The sequence below is a fragment of the Cygnus olor genome, chromosome 5 (genome assembly GCF_009769625.2).
Source record: "Cygnus olor isolate bCygOlo1 chromosome 5, bCygOlo1.pri.v2, whole genome shotgun sequence".
NCBI classification, from domain to species: domain Eukaryota; kingdom Metazoa; phylum Chordata; class Aves; order Anseriformes; family Anatidae; genus Cygnus; species Cygnus olor.
Genome location: NC_049173.1, coordinates 12933306 through 12952296, shown reverse-complemented (window position 1 = coordinate 12952296; position 18991 = coordinate 12933306). Strand labels below are relative to the sequence as shown.

The 18991-nt window shown below is 38.2% G+C and overlaps 1 protein-coding gene across 1 annotated transcript in view; it reads left to right on the top strand.

The window, feature by feature from the left end:
* Positions 1-18991, top strand: part of EML1 (EMAP like 1) — an 80776-nt gene that overhangs the window by 25225 nt on the left and 36560 nt on the right. Inside the window, 4 exon segments of the mRNA XM_040557229.1 lie at positions 2557-2739; positions 8596-8728; positions 14426-14473; positions 17681-17815. Of these exon segments, the coding sequence (XP_040413163.1) occupies positions 2557-2739; positions 8596-8728; positions 14426-14473; positions 17681-17815 (499 nt within the window).

The following is an 18991-nucleotide window of genomic DNA, read 5'->3' as shown; positions in this document are numbered from 1 at the left end:
CTCCATTACAAATACTTATCACGAACTGCCCTACGACTGTTCTTTGCTGCGATGAAGAGCTGTGTGCTGCGGGGGCAAATCTCGAGTAAGACAACAATACAGCTCTTGCTTTTGTGAGCAGAGGAGATAACATCTGTAGTGACCTTTTTTTGTGGTTGTTTGGTTAGTTTGTGTAATTAGTCTCCTCTTGTTTTGGTACAACGCCACTTTGCTTATTTGCTTGTGTTTCAGTTGTAACTTTATTGCTCAACATACTCTGATCTGGTGATCCCAGCTGCAAGAACATGCCATCCTCGCCTTGCATAATACACGGGTCCTGCTTGTTTTAGAATTGAACATCACATTCTTCAGAAAACTTTTCTTTATTATATTCCATACATCTTCCGTAGCTTACTTGTACATGCATGCAAAGAGAAGGAAAAGTTAACTGTGGCTGGGCTCTTAACGCACCTTGTATTCAGTCATAATCTTACTGAAAGCTGTTAGAAAATTAATTTTTTTCTAAATACAGTGAAGGGCACTGGATCCAGTGTGGCAACTTCCATGCGAGGGCAACTGTAGGCTGCAACAAGAACACGAGTTAGGTGCAGCTGGAGCTGGAGCGGCAATAACTGTGGAAGGCTGGGGTGAGCCATGCCTGGGGCTGGGGGGTCTGGGCCGTACCCAGGACAGGGGTCTGTTCCTCTTTGCCTGGTCCTCAGGGATGCGAGGGAAAGATGTGAAGTGACAGCTGGAGGTGGGCAGGGAGGAGGAGGTGTACGTCGTGGTGGTGATTAGTGGCGGTGATTCTGTAAGGGACTGTGAATACAGCAGTTTCTTTACTGTTTGAAGATTTATGTTTAAGCAAAATTGCTATTGCTTTACATTTTAGAGTAATTGATACTTCAATGAGGACGTCTTCTTTCGTAACAGGGGTAAATCATCTTATCACCAACAGATACCTCTTGGGTTTCCTTCTCCGCTCCCATCTTGGGAACTGGCTGTTTACAGAGTTCAGAAGAAAACTACGCCATAACATATTGAATTTGGCAGAATGGTTGAAGTTTGAATTTGGCTCGTATTGGTTAAATCAAGCTTTTGATTTGGTTGCCTATTGTCCAGTATGCTAATCCATGTTATTTCCAGCTGAGTTAAAGTGTAAAGTCATTAGAGCAGCGTGGGCCTTTTGTTTGTACAAGGAAAGGTTAAGTTCTACAGGCAGCTCATACTGCTGCCAGCATGTCTGCCCATCTGATTTGGGGGATTAATTACCTGTCCCAGCTGCCCTACAGAAGTCTGTGCTGAGCAGAACCACGACTGTGCCAAAGTTTGGAAAGCGTTTTGGTCGTGTCGCGGGGAAACTTTTTCAGGAGCTCGAGTTTTGTTTTAGTTTGTCAGAACAGGGCACTTGTGTTACTGTTGTGTTCAGCATAAAAGCTTTAATATCCTAATGTATTTTTTTAAATACGCTCAGAAAATTCTATAGCAGAATTAACAAGCAACTTAAGCGATATTTGTCTGTAATTATTTATGGCCTGTCAGTATCGTTACAGTATTTGTTTCCAAGGCTGCTTTTGGTAACCACAGGTAGCTGCTGGGGGTGTGAGGAGTAAGTGAGCCAAAGAGCAGCTTATGAACAGATTTTGAAAACAATTTGCATTTGATTGGATCGCAGATGAATAGAGTTCTTAACTTTAAATGCTATTTTTCCCCAGACCTTTTTGATTAAAAGTTTGTATGTATAAACATTTTCGGACATGCTTTTAAATGCATTCAGAAGTTGAAACTGTTATTTTCCTGTTTGAAGGACTTTGTTTTAAAGTTCAGCACTAGCTGTTATGCACAAGCCATTTAACTTTCATTTTATGCCTTTGTACATGTGAAGTGGAAAAATCTGGTTTGGGATGGAAGGAAATGAAGTACATGAGAAATGAAAGCAAATACTAGCTTCTTCATAAAGAGGTTGGCTTTAACAGGCAGAAGAGATGTATGCAATGGACTCTAATGAGGAGTTAGGGAGAAGTGAATTATGTTTAATTACTAGCTTAAATATCAAGCGAGTATATACTAGTTATGATGGGTTAACATATTTTCTCCAGTCTGTGGATGATACTTGAAAAAATGTAAGCTTGTCCATTGCTTATATTTGTCTGATGTATGTGTTCTATCACATATATGAGAGAGAAAAATCTAGAAGTGTATGCAAAATATCAGAAAGTGTGGGTCTTTATCTAAATGACTGCCAATACCTGAAAGTTGCGTTAGGTAGAATATTGAATGGTGATTGTTCAGAACTCCAGAGCACATGGATAGCGTCTGATTCACAATAAGTAGCCCTGAAGGCTAACTTCATCATCTCATCTTACTTAGATACTCTTTTTTTTTTCCTTTCTTTTCCATTCGATTGTTGAATTTCCATCTCTTCCTTTTGGTTGCTTAAAAACTTTCTTCCTCAAGAGGTCATCAGATTTGAAGAAAAAAAAACCCTTGCTTTTACCAGCAGCTGCTTATCAAAGATATTCCGTTATGGTTATTATACATTGTTGGTAATACATCTCTTTCTGTTGTTTAATTTAGATGACAGTGCCTCTGCTGCAAGCAGTATGGAGGTAACGGATCGCATTGCCTCTCTGGAGCAACGTGTCCAGATGCAAGAAGATGACATCCAGCTGCTTAAATCTGCCCTTGCTGATGTGGTTCGACGCTTGAATATTACAGAGGAACAACAGGCCATGCAGAACAAGAAGGGACCTACCAAAGGTTTGCATTTCAGTTATATGTAAAATAGGTAGGGCAAGTCAATAAAAATGTTCTGTGTGTATTAAACTAGGTTATTCTTTAGATATTTGAAATGCTCAGAATCAGCAAATCAAAAAAGTTTGAAATTTAACCCGTTAAAGAGAACACATGCAAATCTCAATGGTTAAATCTGCAAGCCTTCTAAAGTTCCTATGAGTCACTGAAGCATTTCCATATTATTACTGCTTATTCCACAGCCTACTTTAACCTTTGCTACCACTTCCTGACTTTTTATCAAAATTAGTTTATAAACTCTTCGGGGAATGTTTCATCTTCTGTGGATGAAACTCCCAAGAGTTTTTCTGATGGGGGGAAAAAATAATTGTAAATTCAAGCAAAATGAAACTTCAGTTAAAAATAACTTAAGTGTTTCTGGATGCTGGAGGCATGGTGATCTGACCAACGAGAGGGTGCAACACCAGCTGCTTGATTAAAAAGGAAAAGTACAGCTGTGGTTGGTGCCTGAATCAGCTACAGCACAGCAGATCCAGAGCCAGCTGGATTAAAGCTATAACAGACGTTGCCACTCTGCAACGTCCTGTGTTGTGCGCATGCGCTGCAGAGTGCTCTTGCCTGGTCCATTTCCTACACAAAGACGTTGGCTTGTAGGCAATCAGAAAAGCTTGAGTTAAACGTCCAGCACTTCACTGAGGCAAGGGCTTATTAGAACCCTACTGATGCGATATACTGTCATCGGTGTGTCTGTAAAGGCGTGGGAAACTGCCTGTTTGGAGCGTAGTGGAAGCATGTGAGCTATTTTTGGGTAGTCTTGGGAGTAAGAGTGATGGCAACCTAGATACGAAAAAAAAAAGTATGGCTGACTTTGTAGTCTTTCTGTTGTCTAAATCATGACATCTTTTATTAATACAAATTAAATTTTTAATTCATGTTGGAAGTGTCATGTAATTATGGATTCATAACTTTCTCAGAGCTGGAAATTGTTTTACTTTGTGACTGTGCAAGATATTTACTTTTAGGTATATATTTAACAGAATACATAAGGAACTACTTAATTTGCTGAACTGAGATCTTAAGTTTGTTTTAATATTTTGGATCTGGAAATGGGGAACGGAGAAAGGAACAGAATTCCAGAGCCAGATTAGTTAATTGTATATGATGCTATTTGTTGGATAGAATATGTATTAAATGTCCGTGATGTTGTTCTCCCATTCTGTTCCCTTTGTGTTGTATTCTCCTCATTTTGTCCTTGTTTGATTGCAAAAAATATTTAAAATATCTGATAAGTTGAGTGTTACTGAAGATAGCCTCCACTATAAAATGTTCCACCAAATGTGGTTGTACAAGGGATAAAGAGGCTTTATGTTGCCTGTAAAATAGTTGTTATCTGATGTGTGGAGGAAATAAAGTCTAGTTATTATTGCTGAATTGTAACCAGATCAGTTCTTCTTGCCTGCTGGCTATACTTAACAAAATACAGAGCCAAGCTTTCATGGGTTCTGTGAACAGAACTGTAAATCGGGAGATACTTTCATGGTTATGGCAGGTAGTTAAAGCCATAGTTCAAAGTACATTCATAAAAAACTTATGTAAGTCTATATTTCTGCCTTCTATGGCTGTTTTTTAAAATGTGTATGTGGCATAAGTACTTCTGATTGTATGTGTGAAATTACAGTGTAAGAAGCTTTACATGCGACAATGCAAACTGGGGACTGTAAAGGCTAACTGCTCATCCATTACCTATTATAGATCACTTGTACCATTAGTGTATGGTCAGCCTTATTAAACATATTCTAAAACACGAAAGAGAATTTGAAGTATCCTGATGGTTTGTTTCTTCCAGCTGTTTTGTCACGTATGTTTCCCATGATGGCCCGTTTTCCCTATGGTAGGCTCAGCTGCTTTATAAGAGACCACATACAATCTCTTAGCCCAGAAGACCGAGTTCCATTTCAGTTCATTTTGGTAACTTGGACTAGCATTTCAGTGGCTCCTAACAGTGAGTGTTAGGAGAGAGGCTTGCTTGGGCATGGGTGAAACTGGAACTGTGGCTTCTCATGTTTTGTCACCTGGGCTGAGTGGGACTCCCATCTGTTTTCTTTCCAGTGGTCATTTAATGAGTAATTCTACACATAATTTTAAAAAGTGGAATTTGGTCTCTCAAAGTGTCATCGAAATCTCATCCACACAATTGGTATTTGAAGCACAGTATATGCTGTTTCTTTTGTTCAGTCCAGAATTAAGTGTTTGTGTGTCACAGGGAGCTTCTGCCCTTTGAAACAGTTTTTGGATCCCCAATGTACTGTTTAAAGTCTGGAACAAGAGGCTTCATGGGACAGAAGACAACATATTCTCAGTACTTCATAATTAAAATTGGTTTAAAGATTTCAAGCTTAAGGCTTTCTAACCTACAGTGGAAAAAAGCTTGAGCTTGTTTTCAGTCTGTGTGCGTTCTTGTTCTAGACTTGAGCTAGGCATCTTAAAAGCGGTGTAAGTCACGGGCGCCGAGCTGCTTATCTTCTGTTTGTGGAGCTCCTTCACTAATGGTGGCTTTTTTTTTTTTCCCTTTCCTTATTTAATTCAGCTACTTCGTGGAGTTCAGTATGGCTTCCTGCCTTTGTTTTACTCTTGTTTGTTGTTCTTTCCTTTTGCAATTATTGGTTTGTTTGTAAACTTAATGGCCCTATTAATCCATAGATCAGAGTATGATTAAAAAAGCTGCTGCTGAGGCTGGTAAACATGTCAGTACTGCTACCACAGGTAAGACCTTGAAGCAACAGAACTTCCAAAATAAATGTTACTGACAAAGCAATAATACGAGTGTGTTTGAGTTACTGACATCCACTGCTTCTAACAGTAATGACACGCTTGGAGTTGTTTGACTGTTACATCAATTACCACTGGTATGAAATAGCTTTGTAAAAAAAACTAAATAGCGCCAGAGTAAATAGCAGATTAATTGAATAATTTGTATTTTTTTGTGTGCCATGAAAGAGTTTTGTGTTGTTGCTTTCTACAGTATCTGCTCATGGGACTAAACCTTTAAATCTCCTGCAAGAGTGGATTCTGGGTTGGGGTTGGATTTGAAGCAAAAACCTCTGACTGTTAAAAGTTGCAGGGTTTATTACTGGTTGTTGCTAGTTTCCATTTCATAAGGTTAAGAGAATAACCTCCAGCTGGAGTTCACTTCAGCTACCTTTTAATAGGCATTTTTTATATAACAATAAAGAAGGAAAAATGTTTTAATCATTTGTTTATTTAACTTTATTATTCTAACTTATGATCTCAAAGCCTCGTGAAAGTTTTGTGAGCTACAGAAATCGTGACAGGAAACAAGAATACAACTGCTTAACTGTAGCCATCTGATTCTCTAACATACAACAGAATCTGTTTTATATGTTAATTATACATTAAATACACAGTAATACATAAAGTAATTATGGCATTACAGTAATTAGTCAGGAAACATAGTAGGGCATTCAGTGTGAAACTGTGGAATGAATAGCGTAGAAGTAAATAGGATCATGATGTCTGATTTTTTTTTTTTAATTGATTTATTTTTTTTAAGTGTCAGAAGCAAAAGCACAGTAGGTTTTAGCTGTGTTGTATTGCCTCTTGCTGTGGATTAACTGTGGTAGGCAGCTGAGCCCCACACAGCCACTCACTCACTCCTCCCCGGCGTGACAGGGGAGAGAATTGGAAAGGTGAAAGGGAGAGCTCCTGGGCTGAGATAAAGACACTTTACTAGCTAAAGCAAAGCTGTGCGTGCAAGCAAAGCAAAATCCAGAATTCATTCACTACATGCCATCGGCAGGCAGATGTTCAGCTGTTTGGAAAGCAGGGCTCTATCATCTGTAATGGTTACTTGGGAAGACAAATGCCGTAACTCTGAATGTGCCCCCTCCTCCCTCTTCACCCCAGCCTTTATTACTGAGCATGACCCCATAAGGTATGGGACATCCCTTTGGGCAGTTTGGTCAGCTGCCCTGTGTCCCCTCCCAGCTTCTGGTGCACCCCCAGCCTTCTCTTGCTGGCAGGGTGATGTGAGAAACAGGAAGGACCTTGATTCTGTAGGCACTGCTCTGCAACGACTCAAGCATCGGTGCACTGCTATAACTACTACTAGCAACACTATTTTGGTCACAAATCCAGTATATAGCACCATAGAAGCTACTGTGAAGAAAATTAACTCTGTCCCTGTGAAAAATCAGTACACCTCTAAAGGCAGCAATAGACTGTTAAAATAGATCATGGAAACAGGGCTGGAAGGTACCCTACATTTGTCTTGTTTAGCCTTTCCTTAAAGCTGCCTGTAAACTCAGAGAGCTCTTGCTCTACATACCCTTGGTAAGAATGGTACTGTTCAACCCATTCAGTCTTCTGCAGTTACAGGCTGTCTCAGTGGGCATGGAGCTTTTCCTTTTTCCTTTGTTGACCTGGTTTCATGTCATCCTTCACTCCTTTAAGCCAAACAAGCCTTATCCCTTCAATATTTACTGATGGGAAATAACTATATGATGAATACGTAACATGCAAGTATGTATTTTAATCAAATTAACTGCTTTGGTACACGTGTCAGGCAAATATAGTTTGTCTTGAAACTTGCGTTCACAAATAGATAATATTTACTGATGCAATCTTTTCAATGCACAGGCTTTCACTTTTTTTTGTTCAGTACATATGACTTCAGGTGAACAAGTCAATACATGCTTGCAGTCTGCTGCAATAAGAAGCTATCATAACATAATCTAGGACTGTATGTAATTGTTAGGGTTTTTTTGTTGGTTTGGCTTTTTAGATTATCCTCAGCAATCTTTTTGTTTTTCTTTTCCAGAGTATTCCGTAGGTATTTTCACTGAACTTCACAAGGTTGTCAGATATTTTCTCCTGTGTTTCTTAAGTGACTTATGGCTGCTTACTTTCTCTTGGGTATTCTTTCTCTGACCCCAGAGACTTTTGGCATCTTTACAAAGATAGCTTGTAATACAGTGTGCTGTCAAGTTTCAAGTGTTATACAAAGATTTGGTTTTCGTCCTTGCTGTGCAGAGAGCACTAGTCATGCTTGTGTCTGTGTTTCCAGGGTATGTTCTGCTATAGCTTTCATGTAAGTACTCGTTGCTTGCAGTTTTAACCACTGTTTGTTTTTGTAACTAACTTCTAATGTACTTGAATGGAACTTCTCAGTCATTCTAATAGTAGTTACAGGTTAGATGTGTATAACTTTTTTTTTGAGCCAACATTTGATCAAAACATAGGTAGATAATGTCAACTGATTATTAAGTCCACTGTTTTGGTGATTTCGATAGCTTTTTCTGACTGAGGGATAAAATTCCTGTTTGTCAAACAGAAGCCCGCATTCTTTCAAAGAAGAGGTGTGTGTGTGTGTGTAGATGGAGAATAAGGATTTATTAACAGATTGTTTGCTTGTGGAAAACCTGTATGAATGTTGAGGGATAAAGGGCAGGAGTTCCTGGGGTGGTGACCTGCCTGCATTTATAGCACACTTCTGAGCATCATCCAGGTGGGCAACAGACAGATGTCCTTTTAGGAGAGCAGGATTGGTTTGGCTGGCAACAGCAGCCTTTGCACTTACCACTAAGTCACGGAGCTAGAATAGGGTTTTACAGATGTGACAGGTCATGGAATTGTGTATTTAATCCATATGCAGATGATTTCATGTCATTATAAATAACAAGGAGGAAATTTTTATTTTTTTTAAAGCCCACATCCATAGTAAGTTTGGCAATAATGAAACAAAAATGGCACACAACGCAGATATTTTTAAATATTCTAATGTTGTTTTCTGGAGGAAAAAAAGAAAGTAAAACCAATGATTTTCATCCTCTGCTTTTTTTACAGCAAGACCTCTGGTACAAACACTGCCTTTAAGGACTACTGTTAATAATGGAACTGTGTTACCAAAGAAACCAAGTGGCTCTTTACCTTCCCCATCAGGAACCAGAAAGGAAACTGTATCACCAGCAGCAAAAAGGTACATAATGTAACACTATAATTGTTAAATTGAGAAAATAATGAATCTCCTCCTTCGAGCTTCCAAATACGTGTTTTTTTCTTACTTTCAAAGCAATGGTCTATACGTATTTAGTTCAGAAAGAAAAGGAGAGATGGAGTTCATTCTAATAAATTTTAAATTTATTTGGTCTAATTAATTAGAATTGAGGTTATTACTGTGAATATTGAAAGAACACACAATGCTTAATTTACTAGTTTGTATTATTTTCTTGCTGCTGCAGTCTAACAGAATAACGCATTTCTACTGTTGTGTAACATGACTTGAAAAGTATTGCAGCGATTCTTTTAATAGGTGTTAGAAAACAGTCTGGAGAGTAACTGTGCTATCGTTACAGATCAGCATGTCACCTTTGGTGGTTTTCTCTCAGGAAAAATTATCTTGAAACTGCCTGCACAATGCTATAAGCATCTCAGGGAAGACAATTCTGTGCCTAGCACGGTCATGCAAATGAGAATATCAAGTTTTATATATCTTACCGTTAGCATGTATTTAGGCCCTTTAATAATTACTCTATTTGCTTTGTGTGTGTGTGTGTGTTGGTGGGCTACACGTATGCTTGTTTTGAACACGTAGGTTCTAAGAAATGCAACGGATTGGGTGGAGCAAGTTCAAGTTGCGTGTGACAGTTATGGTGTTTGTTGTACTGTTTGCATGTAAAAGGTAATATTATGTGGGGATTTATTTTGCCTTTTTTTTAACACTACTTCTGTTGTGTGTCATCCTCAGCATTTTGTAGAGATGATGCTCTCAACTCTGAGGAGGGCAAGTTGTGGAGATGAGAGTATTAACATGCTAAGGTCTGAGGCTTCCTTTGTAAAGAGGAAGCCTCTTTCCTTAAAATCTCCTTCCTTAAAGGGGAGATGGTGACTAAGTATATGCTACTTTTTGTTACTGATTTGAAGGCAACTGGTTTTCCAGAAGCTCCAGGTTTTGTTGTTATAGAGAGGCTGTGCCATGCAGAATTAAAAGTGGAAAGCACTGGAGTTGTTTCAGTGTCACCCAAATAGAATTGGGCTCCTATGAAGCAGGGCTCACAGCAGCTGCAGGCTTTGGCAGGTTTGCCTGAATCAGCCCTTAAGATAAGAGAAGGAAGGTAAATACAGTGTAAACGTTTCTGTTATCAGAATTATGTTATCAGAATTCGGCAAGTGGGTGGAAGAACCTGCCTTTTAAAGAGAAAAATGACTAGTAAAAAAAAAAAAAGCATTATTTTGATTGTGGTGAATTAAGTAAACTTGTTCTTTACAAGCATTTTTTCTCAATAATTCTAATTTTATTCTTGTTAATTAAACATGTAGCTTTAAGTGGCAATTATGAAACAAAAATGAGATCACAAGTATTGGCCTGCCTCACTTGTGTACAGAGGGCGTGACTTGCGAGTCTGTACACTCGCTATCCAAGGTTCAACAGAGGACTTTCTGCTCCAGAGCAGGGTGGGTCAAATGGAGGTGAAAATCACACTTGCCCTTTCTCTGTGCTGAGAAGCCTTTGCATAACTCAAGCGGTCCATCGGACAGTGCCTGCAGAGCTCCCAGTCCCTGTAGATAAATACATCCTGCAGTCTGGATACCCTCTGTGCTAGTGGGAAAATCCTTAGGGAGATTCCTTAGGGAGCATTTAATGACTCTCTTGGTTTGTCTGTGAGTGAAATCTTCCAAAGCATAAGGATTTTAATGTCCTTTTATTATGTTTCCTCTTTGCTAGAGGGACTGAACTGAAGGTGCTTTAAATATGCAATACTAAAATGTATATTCCATTTTAGGAAAGAAAAAATACATATGAGTAGTTTGTCTGTTATAGACAGAAGCTTATTACAGTGCTTAAATCTAGTAATGTCCTGAAAAAATTAGTTACAAGTCCAGGTGCTGTGGAATTCCTATTCCCTTCAAACACTAAAATGCTGTATTGATTTAATTTAATATGCAAATGTATTTCTTAGTTTATTTTAAATTAAACTATATTAAAGTATATTTCTCTGCTTTAGCTATAAATACAGTTTGAGAGGAAGTGTTGAAGGGGAGTGTTAAAAGACCTTACCAATGAATTACTGTAAAAACTTTTAGTAAATTATTCTCTACAATCATTAGCTTTTGATAACGACCCTTAAAATAACTTAGGGGATTTTGTGTTTTTGTACTATAGCATGCTCCAAGTATTCAGTATTCAAAGATAATGTCTTAACTGTTCCAAGTAGCTTACTTGCGAATAGCCAAGTAGATGAGTTCATTAATATAAATTAATTCATACTCTGTATTTATAACGGGCTGGTCTGCATTCACGAGCTGTATGTGGCTATGCATAAAGGTTATATGAATATAGCAGCAAGGTCAAATAGTTTCCTTTTTTCAGGTGGGTAGAACTTGTTAAGAAGCTTCACTTAATGCTGAACAGTTTATAAATAGTGAGTAGTTTTTAATAACTTCGTAAATTATCATTTCTGCTAACGTCATAGAATCATTACGGTTGGAAAAGACCTCCAAGATCATCTGGTCCAGCCATCACCTACTACCAGTGTCACCCACTGTCATGGTTTTATAGTGCTCTTTTCATATAAAGTGATTCTAAAACTGCCACTACTTCATAGTGTAGGTATTCTATTAGTCCAAAATATGATGTTGTGGAATAGCAGCTCCAAATAGTATTAAGTGCTTATAGATGCTTTAAAACTTAATTTCAGCCTGGATACTTTAATGCTCTTCCTATACAATACAGGTACAGAATGGAAAAATTCAGAGTTTTTCAGAACTTTAAAAAAAAAAAAAAAGTAAAATTTGAGAGGTAAAGTGAAAGAAAAGTTTTTTTTTTTTTTTTTTTTTTAAAGAAGAAACTTCCATTATGAATCTTATTTTAAACCTTCAGTCCACTGTTGTGAACTACAAATATATGCTAGGGTTAATATAATAGAAAATTTCATCTTCTACTGTGAGCATATTTTCAAAAGAGACATACATCTAGGTTAGCGGAATCCCTGCCAAATGTTTATCTGAACACTGTTATGAAAAGGGGATTTACAAATAAGTAACTTCTGATTCTTCCTTTCTCTGATTTAAAAAATTAGGTTAGTAATGTGTGGTATCCAACTGAAGTGATTTTGATCTGTCCCTTGAAACAGCATGTGATGCATATTTGTAGAAATACATGCAAATAATCTCTGTGGGGATCAAGTGTGCATCCATACATTCCGTTGCTTAGGAATAGGTGTACTTATCAATAAGTCTACACACACAATCTCATTTCATACAATAGCTCTATTTAAATGTATTGGTTAACTCATTTGAACCCGCAGGTTGGTATACTGTTCATCCTCTTTGCTGGATTACCAAGGAGATGCAGTTCAGAGTTCACTACATTTTCTGATTTCCCATTTAATATCTGAAATGGAAATGACTTCTTCTGGCAGGAATATGAAATTGCAGATAAGAATAAAAAAAAAAAAGGAAAAGGCTTGAGGCTGAAAGGGTGGAACTAGCAGAGTTTTTATTCAAATTCTGCCGCATTCCCTCAATGACCTTATGCAAATCACTTAACCTCTATGCATATGGGTTTTCCATATGTAAAGTGTGCATCTCTGGGTATCAGTAGGTTGTTATAAGGCCTAATGTGTTAATTAGAACCAGATCTTGTAAAGTGTTGAGTAACCTCAACTGACTCTGACTTCAATTAGAACTGAGGGCACCAAACCCCCTTCAGCTCTTATATAGCCAAAACCCAATTATCCAAGTTGAGGAAGGAATGAAATAACCTGAATAGGAAAAAATACAAGACACAGGTCAATCAGATGATAAAAATACACAGCAATAATGCAGTGCAAGACAGAAAACCTGGTGATGCTGGTGATACTGGGATCAAAAATTCTGACCCAGCACTAGAACGTGCTGCAAAGCTACACGGCTGCCAGGTGCAAGCTGGCTGCTGCGGAGCTGAAATGATTTAGTGATGGACTGGATAATCACCTGACACAGATAATCAAGAATTGCCTGTCTTTGTAAAGTGTCTGAAAGTCGTCTTCACAAAGAAACTCATCTCAGGGAATTTGATTTTAAATTTCACGTGTTTAGTGTATGCTGTGAAAGTCAGGAATTAAGCTATTTTGTGTACCAGTTTTTTATACATTGCCATATTTTCATTTTGAACTTTATGCGTAGGATAATTATTTGGAAATTTCATTCAAAATAAGTTGGTCTTTTTGTATCGTGAACAGAACTTTCCCTTCCCCCAGCACTCTTCCTTTCAGATGTAATGTGGCTTGAAGTTCATTGCTTAACACTAAATTTGCCTTTGGAATGTGTCCAGCACACAGTAGTAATGTTTTGTGTTCCCTATTAAAATCTAGGTTTTTGTGACTCATCTAGAATAGCTTTGTTTCCAATAGTTGAAGGGGAAAAAGGAAAAAGGAAAAAAAAAAAAAAGGAAAATGTAAGGGAGGAGAATGCAGACAGTACCTTTCCCAGTAGGGATGCTGATGCAGACCGTAGGCTAGCATATACTTTCCCTTTCAAAAAGAGACAATCAGTCATTCTTTCTTCTTGAGCAGATTGTAAAGCATTACAATGCTGCAAAACTCTGACAATGGAGATCAAAAGGAAGAAACTGGAACAAAGAAAACATAAAAAAGCTTTGTTTGTAGGGAGAATAAAATACTTTAATATGATGAATTCCTGTTCTTCTAAACTCTAAACACATGGCCCCTAGGAAATTGTTCAGTCTCCTGGAATTAATGTTCTACATTCTGTTCTGGGGGCAACAATGATTTGTAACTGGCACACACACACACTCTGTATCAAACCTCCAATTTAGTCTTCTGTTTAACACTCCCAAAGAAAATGTTTTTAAATAAAATGAATATAAATTAAAAAAAAAAAACCCTCTCCATTGAACTTCAAGTGGCAAACTATTATGCCACTTCACTATATCTTGAACAATTAAAGTTATTAGTGTGCTTTGCTCAAAGGCATAATGAAATTAAAATCGTATATTATTCCTGAATTTATTCTAATTGATTTAAATGAGGGTCAGAAAGAGTGCTAGACAAGTTTCAAAATATTAATATTGTTGGCTACTGTCTAAGAGCATTGTGCACTATTTTTATGTATTTATTAGAAAGCTTTAATTTCCCCCCCAATATCTGTTAATTAAACATATTTATATGCGTGTGTGTGTATAAATATTTCTGTATATATTGGCCAGATTTGCTCTCTGCAATTCAGTGATGCAACCATTTGAAACAAGCTGCGCAGTGTTGTATGTGTATGTGTATGGATGGATGAGGATTTCTGTTCTTGTGTTTACCATTGCTTTTTTTAAATAGTCTTTTGTCTTCTAGCCGGATCATCTGTCTGTTTTCCTCGGATAGCCTCTTTGATTTTTCTTTTTCTTTAGTAGCTTGTAAAATGGTCAGTGTATTTGGAGCATTGCTAAGATTTTGTCATTCCAAGATACATTGGTGTTCTGAAATGTATGGTTTGAAATGATCAAACATCTATCCGAGTCAATAAGCGCTGCGTTGTTTACTCTTGCACGTGGCTTCATATCTTGAATGCATGTGATTATGTCTTTTAATGTAAGTTTGTTTTATATGTCTTGTTTCCATGTTTTATTGTTGCATTCACTTTTTATTCTGCTTTGTTTACGCACCTCTCGATCTGGATTAAGCAGGTCTGTGAATCTTCTCAATGCATGCAAACTGAAAAAGCCTGCTCTAAGGTGAGGGATCCTTAATAGCTTTGTAGTGTTGAAGCTCAGTTGTTTTTCCTTTCTGTTCTGGTTCGACACATAGAAAGCGGCTGTTTTAGTAGCAGCATTAACGTGGTAGAACTTAACTGTAATTATTCCCATTTTTAACATTTTCAGAAGTAAATTTAAAACTTCTTGTCATGATAAGTGCATTGCTATATTTAGACGATAGTTTCAGATACAATATCTCTGTTCTCCTATGCTAACAACACTTTTACTAAAATGATATTTCATTAAATCACATTGCTTTAAGTTAAAAATTGTGTTAACAAATGTTATCTTTTAAAAAATTTTGCAAATGCCTCTCCTTTTGTATCACTAATCTGAAAGCCAAATTCTGGAATCCAGTTACACTCTTATAGCCCCGGAAGTTAAACAAATATTTCCTATCATTTAAAATTCTCTCTCAGGTGACAGTGTATCTGCTGTAGCGATGGATACAAATAGTTGGTGTTCAACTCTGTAGCTACGAAAATGTGTTTATGCCGAAACTGAGTTAATGTAATGGAATCAAAACATCTGGCTGTGATCCTCTTCCTGATCACCTGCTAATGCTTCTCCCTGGGCTTTTGTTGGTGGTGTTGAAAGTGTAAAATAAAATCTGTCAGAAGGTGGCTTTCCTAATTAGTTTAATCACTAATGGTAATAAAAGAGCTTAAAAGATTTTTTTCTTCTGTTGTGGTAGAAGTAGGTTTTCTACTGATATGAGACTTCTTCAGTAAGAAGATAGCATTACACGTTCAAGCTTTAGTCCCATTCATTTTTTATCCATCCATTCATCTTTTGAATGTTGATTGCTATAAACATAAAACCCCAAGCAACATTAAATTAGCTTAAAATTGCTTCAACAATTGCTACAGCGTTTCTAATATTAGCATAATTTGGTGATTTCCTTAATTTAATTTCAGTGTAGGCTGATATTGCCTCTTGTTTTGACATCTTTTCCTTAACCAGAGAAAGAAAGGTTTGATCCTACAAAATCACAAGTGGAAGTTTTTGCAGTAGTGTGCATAATCTAGTGGAAGGACTTACACTAATGGAGATATCTTATGTCGAGTATTTTTGGTATCAGGGCTTCTTTTATGTTAAACTGGAGTATTACATGGGATGATGAGAGGCAGAGTTAAGTGCTTGCAGTATATTATTTAATTTATCAGAAGAGGGTGTTTTTTTTTTTCCCCATGCATTTGACATTGAGATGACTTGAAAAGTCTTAGGCTAGCTTAGGAAACACTAATTCCTGAAGTGACAACATATTTAAATACTTATCACTGCCTTTTTGCTTCTTCCGTGAATTTTTCAGTCTTTCCCTGTGTGTAGCATTCTGTTTGCTCTCTTAAGTCTCTCTCTCCACAGAAATTTATTTTTTTCAGCTTAATCATTCTGAATGATGCTTGTTTTTAACATAAAAATGCAGCATCGAGCATCCATTCTACCACTGCATGATCCAGAAAGATTTTTGTGAAGCTACCTGAGATGCATCATAAGATGTCTGCTCTGCAGAGGTTGCTGTGGATGGGGGCTTCCTCTCAGAAAAGTGGTTGCTTTGCAGAGAGACTCTGACTCAGTTGTTCCATCATTTCTGATGAACTGAGGAATAGATATTCCCCACCTCACTGGTAAAAAGCCCTAAAGGAACAGGAATATACTGAAAAAAATCTATATATGTCAATTGTTGCACAGTAGATAAGCTGAGTGTATTTTGACTGAACAGAAAAGTCCATCTCATTTCCTTTATTTATGAAGAGTCAGTGCCTCACTGTTTTCTTTCCACACTATGCATGAAGTGGGACAGTCTGAAGAGCTGACGGAGATAATACAGGAGGGATGTTTTTTAGGGGGAGGCAGGGAATAGTCCTCAAAGATGCCTGAGGTGAGCCTTGTGGTAAGCAGACCACCCTTGTGGGTGTACAAAGGTAAAGGGGGCTGGAGGCGGTGAAAGGACTGACTGGGACTTGAAGGGGCAGGAACAGAAAGGACTGAAATTTTCGTGTGGAGGGGTGGGTTGTGGTTGGGATCTGGGGAGAGGTGTGTGAGTATTGAAGTGTGGGCTTGGAAGCGATCATCAGTGTCCGTGGTATTTGAGGCAAGAGAGCTGCTGAAGGTTTAGTTGTGGGAATATAATGGGTAAAGGGGATGTTCCTGCTCTGATCTTTAGAGGAGGTAAAACAGTAGAGGGCTGGGGTGGGGGAAATAGAGACCCTAACACTGAGTCCTGCCCAACTGCTGCTGTGGAAGGGATTCCTGTCTTGGTCCAGCTGCTGCTGCTTGTTCCTCTCCGCTTCTCAGGGAGTGGAACAAAGTGAAAAGCATAGCCCAGCTCACTCTTAACGTGTTCCCCTCCCTTGCTAGGAAGCACTAATTTAGAAAAAAGTGGTTTGAACTAATGAAAAGCCACAATAATTTGTCTCTTACCTGGTATATGCTCTGGGCGGGTTTCTCTTTACTAGATAATCCTGCTACTGTTTTGGCTGATGGTGCTCAGTCAGAGAGAGGTGGTTGTCTGAGGGGTGCCATAAGACATGCAACAGGCTCCTGTTAGGTATCTTTGCTGAAAGCATGGTTGAAGAGGAAGATTTAAACCTTTGGGAAACCCCTTGTTAGGGATTGTGGGGAATATAATCTATTCATACATGTGATTTGGAAGCATACATTTTTGACAAGCGAACAGAGAGCTAACCTGCACTTTTTCATTAGCTTTACTCTGTGGCATGTTAAAACTAATTTGAACCACTGCATAAATGATTTTGAGTGTGGATACAAAGTTAGCTTGCTAGTGCTCAAATTTTGACCTACTCTTGGCACTTTCTGTAGTCTGCAGGTGCTGGATAATAAGTTTTCTCTTTACATCTTTCCCTTCTTGGGAGAATCCAAAAGTCCAGAAGCATAGAGTAGTATTCAAAGATTTGAAATGTGACATGGAAAGTAGATATTACAGATTAGTCTGATGTTGGTGTGGCCTATCTGCTGTCTTATGATGGGACAAAAGCAGTATGTTAGTTTGTTGCACCAGGTACTCTGCGAAACTCCTATGTAGGGTCTTTAATACATCAAATTTTGATTAAAAACAGTTATATTGTGGTCAGCTTTCTACTTGATACATCTCTCTGAAATATTTGTCATAAAATATGTGCTTTTACAAGTCCTGCTATAAAACTCACTCCCCTTTTTTATTAGCACTGTTAAGAGAACCAGTTCAACTGAGCGTGTGTCCCCGGGAGGCCGGAGGGAAAGCTATGGAGATTCCAAAGGGAGTCGCAACCGCACTGGATCCACCAGCAGCTCATCTAGTGGTAAAAAGAACAGCGAAAGGTAATGGTACTTAAACGGCTGTCTCTTTTCTCTGCCTTCTGCCCTAACAATGACGCTTGTTTGTTCAGTTCAGCTAATATTGAAAATTTTGGGTTAAATCTCTGCCAGTTGGACAAAAATACATATTTTTAAAAACACTTTTAAAGCATTTTTTTTCAAATTTAGGTGAAATTTATTTGCCTTGGTTCCAGACTATCAATTATGTGGGTACATAGAGTTCCCCCCTGAAAAGTTCGTAATTGTTAAGCATGCTTTTTTTTCCATTATCTCAGTGGTTTCCCTTAGCCTGGTAAGTGCTGCGAGTTCCTGGCTGTCGGCTAAGCAGCAGGCAGCCACTTGCTCACTGCCCCCCCCCAGTGGTATGGGAGGAGAGAATAGGAAGAGAAAAATGAGGAAAAACTCATGGGTCAAGATAATGGTGGTTTAATAGGTGAAGGAAAGAGTAAGAAAAAAAAAAAAAAGCAAAGACAGAAATGAAAATAAGTGATGCAAAAGCAATCACTCACCACCTCACGCATGTAGAATGGCACCCAGCTAACCTTCAAGCAATAATTACTTCAGTCAGAGTAATGAGAAAGAGGGAGAGGCTTGCATGCAGGCATTATCCAAAGTAGCAGAATAAAGCGACGCATACCTCTGAGAAGCACCAGAGATACTCTGTACTGCCAGCAGTCAATGGAAAGGAGAATGTGTTGTCCAGGAGTTGCAGACTAGGATGGTCTTGAAGAAATGCATGATTCATTGTTTGTGGTGAAGTCACTGTATTGGCCAATCGGCTCTTTTCCGTATTTCCTAGACAGGCTTTAGTCGTGGCCATTTCACTTGATCTCTGCCCTGTTCCAGTTTCCTATGTAAAAAGCGGTGGTGATGATGCAGTTTCGCAATATCCCAGATGGTGTGACCATAGAGACACACTGTTAATGAAGATCACATAATACTGTAATTCACCTGCTCTGTCTGTGCATCGTTGCCTTCATATGAGTCATTGGGTTGCTCATGAGCCAATGGTGTGGCACAAAACTTCTGCCTTTAATCCCTTTGGCATCTTCCCTTCATGTGGGGATTGACTGTTGCTGTGAACTAATGGGCAGCCTAAGTTTGGGTGATTGAATTACTACTAGTTTGTTTCCTGCCTTAAGTTTTCAGCTATGAAGCAAGCCTGCGAGTATGCAAAGT